The sequence below is a fragment of the Microtus oregoni genome, unplaced genomic scaffold (assembly GCF_018167655.1).
Source record: "Microtus oregoni isolate MIOR12 unplaced genomic scaffold, Mior012 000001F_ref0000356, whole genome shotgun sequence".
NCBI lineage: Eukaryota > Metazoa > Chordata > Mammalia > Rodentia > Cricetidae > Microtus > Microtus oregoni.
In genome coordinates this window covers 64429439-64442528 of record NW_024543060.1, presented here as the reverse complement: position 1 = coordinate 64442528, position 13090 = coordinate 64429439, and the positions used below count along the sequence as shown (strand labels likewise).

Here is a 13090-nt window from a genome sequence, read left to right as displayed (position 1 = left end):
CTTGCTCACCAGGGGGGATAGGCTGGGCTGTCAGCTGGCTTAAGTAACGCTGCTCCACCTGCTTGAAGAACTTGCTAGGAGGTCTCCCTCTTCGTTTTGGTTGTCCCAGTCCTGTGGGACTCTGTGGAATTTCTTCAGAGTCTCCTGATGGCCTCTTAGAGCCCCTTCCAGGCAAGTGGGTGGAAGAGAACTGCCCTGGAGAACAAGGATTGGCAGCACCGGAAGTAATCATCTGTAAATAAGAAAACATGAAGGAATGAAGATACTTTATGTCTACAGGTTTCCTAGCTTCAGGTTGTAGTCTCACAGCCAGACATGGGAGTTCTGGGTGAGATAACAGATTGCTCTGGCTACTTACTGGCTTAGAGGCGGCAGGCAGATGGAGGGAGGGAGTAGGCTGGTCCTCAGAAAGTGCAGGGGGTGGTGTAGGGGCAGCATCACAGGGTATCTGGGCTGAGAAGTTAAACCAGGGTCCTTGAGGAGCAGGGCAGGATTCTGCCTCCTCAGGCTCAGGTTCCTCCAAGGACTGGGATGGACCTGGGTCTAATTTCCCTGGGCTGCTATCAGGCGTGAGGACTGAGCTGCTCAATAGGGAATTGTGGCTCTGAGTCTGGCTCAGCCAAGACAGGAAGGCAGACTGGCTAAGGTCATGCTGGCTCTGACCCAGAGACAGAGGGGAGCCTTCTGGCTCTAGGAACCCATTATTTGGTGGGGGCTGGGACTGAGGATGGGGCTGAGATTCTGGCTGAACTTGATCCTGGGATTGTTCTGAATCATGTTCTCCAATAGCGGACTTAGGGTGCCTAGGCTGCATAGACCCAGGCTTAGACTTTCGAGGTCGGCCTCGGGCGCGGGCAGGAGAAGCAGAGGGGTTGGAGCCAGTTAACTCTCTCTTTACAGAGACTGGGGCAGAACAGGGTGGCGAAGTGACTGCTTCCGTCAAGTACTCAGCTTCCTGCTTTATTCCATCTTCAGTAACTGTAATAAGAAAAAAGCTTTTTTAAAAAGACGAACAGCTGTATAATGTGTACACACACACACGTATACTGGAAAAGAATGAGACACATTCTAAACACAGAACATACTTGCTTTTTAAAATCTATTTAAGAGCCAGGCAGTGGTGGCGCATGCCTTTAATCCCAGCACTCGGGAGGCAGAGGCAGGCGGATCTCTGTGAGTTCGAGACCAGCCTGGTCTACAGAGCTAGTTCCAGGACAGGCTCCAAAGCCACAGAGAAACCCTGTCTCGAAAAAAAAAAAAAAAAATCTATTTAAGATTCTACTGGCTAACAGCTTATGTCAAGGATCAAAGTACCTGAGGAAAAAATCTTGTTTTTTGTTAAATTCATACTTTTTTAATATTTATTTATTTATTTATTTATTATGTAAACAATATTCTGTGCGTATGCCTGAGGGCCAAAAGAGGGCACCAGACCTCATTACAGATGGTTGTGAGCCACCATGTGGTTGCTGGGAATTGAACTCAGTCAGAACCTTTGGAAGAGCTGGCAGTGCTCTTAACCGGTGAACCATCTCTCCAGCCCCAGAAATCTTGTTTTGTTTTTTTTTTTTTTTGGTTTTTCGAGACAGGGTTTCTCTGTGGTTTTGGAGCCTGTCCTGGAACTAGCTCTTGTAGACCAGGCTGGTCTCGAACTCACAGAGATCCGCCTGCCTCTGCCTCCCGAGTGCTGGGATTAAAGGCGTGCGCCACCATCGCCCGGCCCAGAAATCTTGTTTTTAAGACAGAATCTATGTAGCCCTTGCAGGCCTTAAACTCACTACATAGACTACATTGGCCTTGTCTCAAGAGACTGACTGGCCCTTGCCTCCCAGTAAGATTTTCTTTTTCTTTCCTTTTTGGTTATTCAAGACAGGGTTTCTCTGTGTAAAAGCCCTGGCTGTCCTAGAACTTAACTCTGTAGACCAGGCTAGCCTCGAACTCACAGAGATCCACTTGCCTCCTGAGTGCTGGGATTAAAGGAGTGCGCCACCACACTTGGCCTACACATTTTAATTCTTAGTAGTCATTGAAAAACTTTAATTATGTATATGTATGTATTCCTTGAAGTTACATGTAGGCTGTGAATCGTGGGGCATGGGTTCAGGCACTGCGACTCAGGTCCTCTGAAAGACCAGCGCATGCTCTTAACCACTGTGCCCGCCTTCAGCTCTACTTCTCGGTTGTCTTATGAAGTACACAGTTTACAAATGAAGAAACTGAAGCATACATCTGACAAGCAGTTTTACTCTAGAACCCGTGCTCTTAATAAACTCCACTGCATCAGAAAACTAAAGCTCAGGAGTACTGGGCAGAAGAAAACAAAAGCATTTACTTTTTTTTTTTACTGGAACTCAGAATTCAAGTGTCCACAGATACACCTACCTATGTTCTCCTCTGATCCTTCTACAAAGATACCAGCCAGACAGGGCAATACCCAGTAGTGGCGTCTGTAGCGGTCCTGACCCAAAGAGACTGCTCGAAGCATCTGGGATGAGTGAAGCAGCTTTTTTCTAAAGAAGAGCTGACGCTGGGTAGGAAATTAGAAAAAGAAGATGAATAAAAACATTTTCAGAATGGCATGAAAGATTTTAATATACAGGAGAGAACTGAGGCTTATCAACTTCCCTATATGATAGATAAAATTCTAAACAAGGGAACAGTTCTTGCCCAACTCATATTTCCAACTTTTAGGAGATTAAAAACGCAATACCTTACTGAGTTTTTCTATCTGGCGCTCTAACTCTGGAATGCTGGATGCTGCAATGTCAATCTGGGCAGAAGCAAACAGACATTGAGAGTAGGGAGGTTACCAGATCTCCGAAGGAATGCTTTCTAACCCCCACCTTCCTTTTGTTGGGTCAGTACCTCTCCATCTCTTCGAGCTCTGCGGCCATGGACTATAGTTTCCTCCTCTTCCTCCTCTTCTATGCCACTGGTTTCTTCCATGATCCGAGAACTGCGCCTTCGTCCCAGGCCTTCTTCTGGCCATTCCATCATAACCTCAGGCCGCCCAGTTCGTTTGGCCAGAGCAGTTTTCAGTCTTGAAATACAGAGATTAGGGGAGAAAGACTATGGTGAAGAACATAATGCCAAAAAAGAAACACGTTAACTGTACATTTTTTAGAACCCTGGCAAGGTGCCAACCAAAGAAGGGCATCACATCCAGACAACATCCTGGCTATGTCTCATTCTCTATCTGGGCTCCACTCTGTCCTGTCCCTACCTCCGGAGTCGGCCTTCAACAATCCATTTGTTTTTCCTGTAGCTAGACATATTCTCCAGCGTCTTGTCAATCTCACTGCAGAGCAACAGCAGATGATTTTTGAGGGAGACGTGGCAGCAGAAAGAAAAGAAAGATAAAGCATTACAACAGGGACTTCTGTCTGTACACAGACTGCAGGAATGACAATGGGAAGCCTTACATTCTCCCAGGAAAGGGAGGGTCTGAGATTCTATCTCAAGTCACCCCAGCATCCTCAGAAAAGAGCAATGGACACATTACCCTGGAACTTGGGGAGCGCTGAGCCCCTCCCCCACCCACTCCTACACAAGCTACAGGATTAACTACTACCCCCCAAGCTCCTCACTTGATGATGATGGTGGAGCCATTGAGCTCATGTACAAGGAAGGCTAGGACAGCAGCCTTCTGTTGGGGTGGCTGGGCCTGAAAAGGCTGGGTGCGCAGACTGTCACAGAAGGCTGGCTCCACTCTATATGCCATGAGGAAGCAGCGGAGTATCTCAGACACATTGTCTCTGGTCAGTGGAATCTCAGACACCTTCTCCCCCAGGATCTTTAGGGACTATTTGAAAGAAAGCATAATGGGAATGAGAAGGGCAACAGGACAACTCAAGCTGGGTGAACCTGGGAGAGAACTACAGGGTTAAGATAAAACTCTAAGAGAAAAAAATGAACGAGGTCAACTTGCCGCTAAGTCTGAAAAACTGAGTTCAATTCCTAGCACGTGGTGGAAGGAGAACTGACTCCCCGTAAGTTGTCCTCTGACCACAGACATGCACACGTGCACATACACACCCTAAATGCAAATTTAAATAATTTACAGTTGGAGAGATGGCTATTCCTCTTGAAAGGACACAGGGTTCAGAACCATCCATAATCCAATTACATGGGACTCAACCCTATCTTCAGGTCTCTGGGGTCACCAGGCACACTTGATACACATACATACATGCATGCAGTCAAACATTTATTCACATAAAATAAAAATAAATCTTAAAAAAAATGTAATCCTGACTGGCCTAAAGCTTGCTATACAGAGCAGACTCAAGGAGGTCTGTCTGCCTCTCCCTCCCAGGTGCTAAGGCTAAAGGTGTACGTCATACACACAGCTAAAAGATATTTTTGTGAAAAAAAGAGAAAAACAATGAAAACTGCCAGGTCATGGGGCTGCAGAGATGGCCCATCAGTTAAGAGAACTGGCTGCTTTTCCAGAGAACCCGGGTTCAGTTCCCAGAGCTCACATGGTGGCTCACAACACGAACTCCAGTTATAAGAGACAACACCCTCTTCTGGTCCTTGTGTGAACCAGACACACATGTGGACACCAGGTACACAGAAAGGCAGGCAAAACACTCCTATCCACGGAAAATAAAATAAGGACAATTATGGAAAATAGTTACTAGAAAAAGATGAAAGACAGAGAAAAGAACAAATGAAGCACAAACAACCAGAAACAGGAAGGAGCCACATCCCCATTGCTCTGGGCTGGAGGAGGGGCCACTGTTCAATGTTCTCAGAGAGAAAGCAAAGCTCACCTGACAGTGGGAGGGCAGACCAGGGTCGTGGAGTGCAGCCTTCAGCAGCCGCACCAGCAGGTCTTGCACTTTGCCCAGGCTGTCCCCTTGACACAAGAGACCTTCCTGCAGGACTCCCAGACTAGGGACATCTTTGGTAAGGTCAAAGCCTAACACTTTGCCAAAACTGTGCAGGAACTCCATGATGGTCAAGCAGTCTGAGAAAGCCCTACTGGACAATGTCAAACCAGGGATGCGCGTGAAGTCAGGCAGGGGCTGGAGAAAGAAGTGAGTGAGAGAGCATTCTGTTAGATTACCAACAGGCACTCATCTGGCTACTCAGAGCTCCTTCTGTTAATACAACTGTCCTCAGAACTGGCCCATCCATGACCCCTAATACCTGGTGATCAGCCAGACACATATCCTCCGTGGGCTTCTTCATCTCCTCCAAGATAACCTGTTGCCTCTGCCGTTCCTCCAGACGCCTCTGTGTGGCAAGGGTCTTCTCTGCTTTACAGACTGGTTTGGCTTTGGCCACCTCTTCCTTTACCTTCACTTTCACCTTTTCTTTCTTTTCCCTCTTTACTTTGTCCTTCAGTCTTTCCTGCTTTGTCTTCATCTTTTCTTTCTCAGCCTACCCACCCAGGAGAGAGGAACAAGAGTCATAGATACCTGTCTCACCAGGCCTGGTCTTAGTCCCTCCCAACCAAGAGTCCAAACAAAATACATCTATGACACTGTTTGGAAAATCTCTGTGGTGGCTTCAAAATCAGACTTGAGATAGGAATTTAGCTCTGTGGTAGTATATCTGTCTAGCATGTACAATGCACCCTAAAAAAAGAAATTAACCTTGGGACATATATTCATATGTACCTTGAGTTTCTTCTTAGTGTCCTTCTGCCTTAAGTTCTTGGTATCTTGTTTCCTCTTGTTTCTGGCCTGTAAACCATAAGGGAAGTCATTTCTCCTCAAACTCTGAAAGCACCTCTGCTTGGGCTAGGATTCAAAAACAGAAAAGGGTGCTGGGGAGGAGAGGTGAGAGATGGGATGATGAGGGATTGGCAATGGATCAATTCTCTCACTCTAGAGATACCCTATTTTTCTTGAACAAGCCCACTTTTCTAAATCAAGCCCAAGAAATTTCATTTAATGAATGTGTGCTGCTCTACTGATGGTGAGAAATGGGGATGGAAGAAAATATGAAGCTGGTTATAGAAAATTAGCCACTGTTGCCCCTCCTCACCTGCCCTTGGACAGCAGTCTGACTCTCTCCCCGCTGTATCTTCTGCCTCATCTTCTTTTTGCTTTTACTCATCTTTGCTTTATCCTCCTCATTCAGTGGTTCTATAAAGACAGGAAGGAAACAGGAAAGAGGTGAGGTAGAAAAACATGCTTGGCATCTATGGCAGCACATGCCTATTACAAAGCTGGCTTCTCATGCGGCTTCATGAACAAATTTTATTTTGTTTTGCTTTTGGCTTGTTTTCTGAATAGACATAATAAAACATTCAAGAGATAGAGTCAGAGAGGCACCTGCTCAGGTAGTTGTACAAAGCGCTCAAACAGCATCAGCAGCCCAGAAGCCACAGGCTGACTCCACCTGAACTGCTTTGGAAGTGGTCCAACTGATGGAAGAGGCTACAACTGCAGAGTGCCTTTATGATCTGTCTCTTTCCCAGGCTATGGAGCAAGGGTAGCAATGCTCAGACTGATGTACATGGCCTGATTTTAGTGAAAGAGGGCTGAGAAAGGAAACAGGAATCTAAACTGTCAGGAAAGACGGTATTGATTTGTAACACTGGCAACCCAGTGTGTACAAGAAAGAGAAGAATAACAACTTAACACTGTCAAAGCCAGTGCTCACGTTCAGCTTCCACAGCTCATTCCACTGAAAGATCTAAATCAAAGTAGAAATCTGCAAATACCTCATTTTTAATTGATATTTTGACATAATAGTACCTATTCGTTCCTTTGTGGTACAGAAACATCATCATACATTTTTATAGCAACCTTCTACAGTATCATGGGCAAATAAGTCACTTAAAGCTTTTATTAAAGTGAGATATGGGGCTGGAGAGATGCTCAGTGGTTAGGAGTTCTCACTGCTTTTGCAGAGGACCTGCGTTCAGTTCCCAGCACTCATGACAGCTTACAACGATCTACAATTCTATTTCTAGGGGATCCAACACCTTCTTATGACCTTCACAGGCACCAGGCACACAAGTAATGCCTATGTGTAAAACATGGGAAATACACTGCGTTTGGGGTTTTAACTCTGGTAAAGTACCTGCTAGGCAAGAGCAAAGTCCTAGGATTGGGGAAAAGATATAGACGATAGCAGAGCTGGAACTCTGAATGGAATTAACAAGACTATTTCATCTTCTGCACACTGTACATGCAATGCATACTTAGAAAATTAGACATTTTCACTGGGTGGTGATGGCAGATGCCTTTAATCCCAGCACGGGGGAGGTAGAAACAGGCGGATTTCTATGAGTTCAAGGACAGTCTGGTCCATAGCCCAAGTTCCAGGACAGTGAGGATTACACTGTCTCAAAACAACTCCCTCCGCAGCAAATGAAAACATCACAGACACTTTCCCATTTACCCATCTGACTAAAATAGTATGTCAATTATCTTTTGGATTTAGGTCCCTACAACAAAAACGATGGCAACTGCATGAATGCAATTAGTATATGCAAGGAGCTGGAAGATGAACAGGAAAAGATGGAACTCTTCTCTGTTGGCATTACTCTATCTGGGGACAGCCCAAGGCTTTACTAGTAAAAGTAGCTCAAAGGAAGAAGTTGCCTGGAAAAAGTGTAGCAAATGCTAGGATTCCGATCATACCTTCTAAGGGGAGAACGAATTTAGATTCATCTTTCCAGGTGTCCGTCCCTTTTGGGAAACCCAGGTACCAACTGCAATTCAGCAACATTTTAAATACCTTGTGGAGGGAGCAGAATACCTGAGCTACAAGTAATACTGTACCTTGGGTTTCCAGTTTCTTTGGAAGTCGGTTGTCTGTTTTATTCAATAGCTCAGGAATTTTGACCTTTGGTGGTCGACCTCGGCCCCGCTTCACTTTTGGAACTTCCTTGTTCTTGGCCTTCTCATTATTTCGAGGTCGGCCTCGTTTGCCAGTAATTGCTTGAATTCTGGAAGGAATCTCCTCTGCGGATAACTGGACCCACTGCAAGCCCTACAGGAACAAGGACACTGGTGTTGAAAGGAGACAATCAGTGCAGGTCGCTAAGCCCTCTAAACTACCCCAGACTCTTTGAGCTGCCAAATTATACGAAAAGAAGCTATAATTTGTTCCCCAACTATTTAACCCTTGGGTCAGCACCTCTGGTGTGTCTCTTTCTTCAAAGAAATCTCCAACAGGCATGCGGGGACTGAAGCTGAAGTGCTCACGGCGGACACTGTGTACCACATTTCGGCTCAGGTACTGAGAGGAAAAGTGACATTAGTAAAGCCATAGCCCTACCATGTCAGCTATAACACAACCAGAATAGGTCTCAGAACAGGCGACGCCAGAAAAAGTCCTTTAAAAGCTACAAATGCTGTTACCTTGATAACTTCCGGAAACTGTTTCATTCTCTTCCCACAGGGGCCATAATACCAAGTCTCCCCCTGCCACCGATGGCAGCCCTTCTTGATGCGCACTTCCCTCCGCCACCTGCCAGAGAAGCACATGGGCCCTGCCACCAGGTCACACCCCTACCCACTCCCATGCCACCCAGGAGTCAAGCCCACTGAGCAGATGCCCTCTCCATCTGTCTCACTAGCCCTGCATACATGTCGACCTACAGACAGTCCTACATACAGAAACAGCACAGCACATGAGCTTGACAAACAGGCTCACATTGCTTAAGCAAATACTTCAGGAAGAAAACAATACACCAAATGGCAGCTATGCACAAAGATCTCTACCCCTCCTTTTTATGAAGCTACTGAAATGAGCAGCTAGAAACTCTTAATAGCCCTGGCTCAGGTGCAGAGGAAAGTGTAAGAATAAACTGGAAGCTGATGCCATGACCTAAGTAGGGCAGGTTTAGTCAGTAGCTATGATCTGAGCAGTAGATTATGACAGCCAGCCTTATCCTCATCGCCAATGTTGCATTAGTACTAAGACTTGGTGACAGCCAGTAGACCAGAGTGGTTGTGGTGAAATTAGGAAGAAAGACAGTTATTTCTAGAAGGTCTTCGATGATAACTGGTTTGGTCATTACATAGTTACCGTTCCAGAGCTTAGCTCTCCAGAGAGCAATAAAACAGAAACTATTACATCACAAAACCACCCAATTCACTGGTAGAAAGTCTCTCTTCCACACTGCTATCCCTCTCTTTGAAAACAGTTTTGTCTAGCTACTCTGGATACTTGAGCCTTAGCTTGGAAAAGGATCTTTGATCAAGACCAAGTAACCAGATGAGTAAAGAATTTATTTATGAGGGAAGACAGACCCTAAGAAAGGGAAAATTGTAGCCAGGAGGTGGTGGTGCACACCTTTAATCCTAGCACCCGGGAGGTAGGGACAGATGGATCTCTGTGAGTTTGAGGCCAGCCTGGTCTACAGAGTGAGTTCCAGGACAGCTAGGACTACACAGAGAAATCTTTTCTCAAAAATCACCCAAAGAGCCGGGCGATGGTGGCGCACGCCTTTAATCCCAGCACTCGGGAGGCAGAGGCAGGCGGATCTCTGTGAGTTCGAGACCAGCCTGGTCTACAGAGCTAGTTCCAGGACAGGCTCCAAAGCCACAGAGAAACCCTGTCTCGAAAAACCAAAAAAATCACCCAAAGAAAGAAGTAAGAAAGAGGAAATTGGTCTAGAGAACAGTCCAGCAGTTAAGCACACCCACTGCTCTGCCAGAAGACTCAACATCCACACCGGTGGCTTCACAACAGCCTGCGACTCCAACTTCAGGGACTGTACACCCTCCTCACTGTCCTGTACTCTATTCCCAACTATCCTACATCTAAGAGTCATTCCTAGGCTTGTGAAGGTCAATGCATGCGGCAATCTGGAGCACTTACCCATGTTGGAGGGGAAGACGAACTTCTTCTGGGGTAGCGATGCGTCTCTTAAGTACATCACCTTGAGGGAAGACCAGAGATAAAGGTCAAGCAGCTTACAGAATAGAGCTGAGCTGGTTGACACAGCACTTGGGAGGATGTAGCATGCAGAGCTCTGTGAACTGGAGGCCAGCTTAGTCTACATAAAGACCAGCCAAAGCTACATAAGATCCTGTCGCAAACAAACTTTTTGTTTGTTTGTTTGTTTGTTTTTGAAAACAGGGTTTCTCTGTAGTTTGAGTCTGTCCTGGAACTAGCTCTTGTAGATCAGGCTGGCCTTGAACTCACAGAGATCTGCCTGTCTCTGCCTCCTGAGTGCTGAAAATAAAATTACAGGTTAATAGGAGGGATAGATGCAGCATGTGACATAAAACTTTTGTACAGGCCAGGCAGTGGTGGTGCCTTTAATCCCAGCGCTCAGGAGGCAGAGGCAGGTGGATCTCTGTGAGTTCAAGGCTAGCCTGATCTACAAGAGCTAGTTCAGGACAGGCTCCATTGCTACAGAGAAACTCTCTCTCAGAAAGAAAAAAAAAATTGTAGAAATCAGGCAGGGACAAAACAGAATCTGGACACTTACCACTACCAGAAACTGTGACAGCTTCTCCAGTGGTCTCCTCTAAACCAGCAGAAGCTTCTGGAATGCTGGTCCTGTCTTCACTTGCTTGGGAAACTGTCTGGAAGGCGGGTGCTGGAGAAGGAGCACGGCAAGCTTGAGGAGAAGTCACTGGAGCTGTCAAAGAGGCTGCTGGGAGGGCAGGGGAAGGAGCTGGAGACACTGCTGGGAAGATCGTAGGAGGGACAAGAGAGGAGGCTGCCGGAGAGGCTGCTGGGGAGGCTGCTGGATGTAGCTCAACAGTAGGTGGCTGGTCAGGGGCTGGCTCAGTCAGGGGATGTGGGAAGTCTGAAGACTCAGGCCCCATTTCTTCCTGTTCAGAGTCACTGCCATTATTCAGGTCAAAGCTGTTATCTAAAATCCAAAGCATAATATCAGTCAAAGAAAATGGTAGAAGAGTTTATTCAATCAAGCCTACACTACGGTAAACACAGTTATCTTAAAGGCTTTTAGTGAAAAAAGAACAGTAGCTCTAGGGACTGGAGCTGTGGCTCACTGGCTGCCCTTTCAGAGGGCCACTGTTTGATTTCTAGCATCCACATGGTGTTGCCCTTCTGTACCGCCAATCCCAAGAGGTTTGAAACCCTCTTCTGGCCTCCAAGGGCACTACACAAACAGTGCATAGATATACATACAGGAACACTCATACACATAAAATTAAATTTAAAAAAGCAGTGCTAGCTGGGTGGTGGTGGCAGATGCCTTTAATCCCAGCACTCAGGAGGCAGAGGAAGGCGGATCTCTGTGAGTTCAAGGCCAGCCTGGAGCTAGTTCCAAGACAGGCTCTAAAGCTACAGCGAAACCCTGTCTCAAAAAACCACAAAAAAACAAAACAAAACCAAAACAGTGCTGGCTCTTTCCCTACCCCAAACATCTCTGAAGTTAAAAGGTAAAACTGGTGATGGTCATGTTCACCAATGAAGAGAGAAACAGTTTCTCCTCAAGATAGAAAGGCCTCTGGCCATCTTTTCTTTGACAACTCCTAAGTCCTTCATGTTTCCACAGAAGGCAGAGGTCAAAGTACAATGGATGCTTTTTTATTCCCACTAGACAGCATCTCATAGTCTGTCAGCACGACAGCGGTACACACTTCCCATGTTAAGGGCTTAGCTATGGAACACATGCACTGTTTTGCAAGGGAAGACTTTTTTATTTCTCCTACCTCTCCTCACTCACCTTGTAGGACAGACTCCCCTAAGACAGGTGGAGAGGTGGGGCTGACAAAGAGAGAGGCTGCCGTTTGGCTGTCATCTGCGAGGAGACTGAAGGCAGCAGCATTATTGAGAGAAGGGCAGTCGAGAGCAGAGATCACAGGGCTGTCCTCCAGAGGCAGCTTGTCTTCTGCACCCATCAATGCTGTGTCATCTATCCCATAAAGTCCTCCACTCACTGGCTCTGCATATGGGGGCGAAAAGAAATTATAAGCAGAAATTAAGAAAAAAAATTAACAAGCCAGATTTCCTTAGGAAATACTTGCCAAAGCAATATCCAACTCTAGTTTCTAGGGTCTGAACTGGGGAAGCAGGGAGGAAATAAGGAAGAATCTCAGTTCTAGCTCAGAGTTGACTTGAAACTTGTGTACTTCGCAGGACGGCAAAGTCACGCCCTCCTACCTCAGCAACCCCATTTAGCATTAAAAGTAGGGGACAGAAGACTCCGAAAATGAAAGCAAGATAAAGACTTTGTATCTATCCATAGATCCTTGTAGAAATCTAGCATTTATCATAAAATTGGCCTTGTTTTTATATTTAATTGGCAAATGTTTCCTTTCTAGTTAGTTAGAACCCAAATAGCCCAACTGTGTGGCAGTTGAATTATTGCAGCCAAGGGCTCTTGGCCAACTGGAAGACAGAAAGAGGCTGGGAAATGAACCAATGCATCTGAGTAAAGCCGGCTCAGCCAGCAGTAAGACTATGGTTTACTGAAGTTTTATCCACAAGTCAACACCCCAGATTCCCTAAAACTTTCCTTGGGTTTCTAACTTGTCCAGGTCACGGGTTAGTCACCTTCTGCTCAGGTAAGCAGAAAAGAGACACACCCTCTAAAGCCCACCTGGTGCCAGTGAGTCAAACGGCTCCAAGGAATCTTCACTGAGGATTGGAGTGTTTTCCAGTTGCTCAGGAAGATGCGAAGGATCATCTAAACAGCTCACCGTGGGATCGGGAACCAGGACTGAGACTTCTTGGTGTAAAGACTCCACAGAGGAGACAGAACCATTGTAGCCACACATCTTTAATTCTAGGTAATCCCAGGAGAGAGCAAAAGTCAAAATTTGTGCCTTCAATTTAGCTGTATTAGCTGGTTATAAAAATGTGTTCAGGTGGGGCTGGAGAGATGGCTCATTAGGTAAGAGCATTGGCTGCTCTTCTAGAGGACCCAGGTTCAATACCCAGCCCTTACAAGGCAGTTCACAACTGTATATAACTCCAGTCCCAGGGGATTTAACACCCGCACACAAACATATATGCAGGTAAAACACCAATGCACATAAAAAAAAAAATCATTAAAAATGCTTTAAAAAAAAGAAAAAAAATGTTCAAGCAACTCTTTCAGGAAGTCCACAGGCACATGGTGTGCACTGTTCTTTCCTAGGAGCCCCTTCCCCACCACACCAGTACTAAAATCTATGTTACAACATTCTCTTAG

At 46.0% G+C, this 13090-nt stretch overlaps 1 protein-coding gene across 6 annotated transcripts in view; it reads right to left on the bottom strand.

Moving 5' to 3' along the window:
• The window catches only part of Baz2a (bromodomain adjacent to zinc finger domain 2A), a 40955-nt gene that overhangs the window by 5738 nt on the left and 22127 nt on the right, over window positions 1–13090 (bottom strand). For 5 of the 6 annotated variants that reach the window (XM_041664402.1, XM_041664394.1, XM_041664419.1 and 2 more), the window contains 18 exons: window positions 12497–12682; window positions 11621–11839; window positions 10409–10798; window positions 9793–9853; window positions 8328–8436; window positions 8104–8205; window positions 7746–7956; window positions 5998–6098; window positions 5628–5750; window positions 5155–5388; window positions 4776–5030; window positions 3588–3802; window positions 3224–3298; window positions 2866–3040; window positions 2711–2770; window positions 2383–2527; window positions 359–978; window positions 10–232 (listed from right to left, as the gene is read on the bottom strand). In XM_041664402.1, coding sequence (XP_041520336.1) covers window positions 10–232; window positions 359–978; window positions 2383–2527; window positions 2711–2770; window positions 2866–3040; window positions 3224–3298; window positions 3588–3802; window positions 4776–5030; window positions 5155–5388; window positions 5628–5750; window positions 5998–6098; window positions 7746–7956; window positions 8104–8205; window positions 8328–8436; window positions 9793–9853; window positions 10409–10798; window positions 11621–11839; window positions 12497–12682 — 3504 coding nt within the window. The remainder of the gene's footprint in view (window positions 1–9; window positions 233–358; window positions 979–2382; window positions 2528–2710; window positions 2771–2865; window positions 3041–3223; window positions 3299–3587; window positions 3803–4775; window positions 5031–5154; window positions 5389–5627; window positions 5751–5997; window positions 6099–7745; window positions 7957–8103; window positions 8206–8327; window positions 8437–9792; window positions 9854–10408; window positions 10799–11620; window positions 11840–12496; window positions 12683–13090) is intronic. The other variant, XM_041664431.1, reaches the window with a different exon arrangement.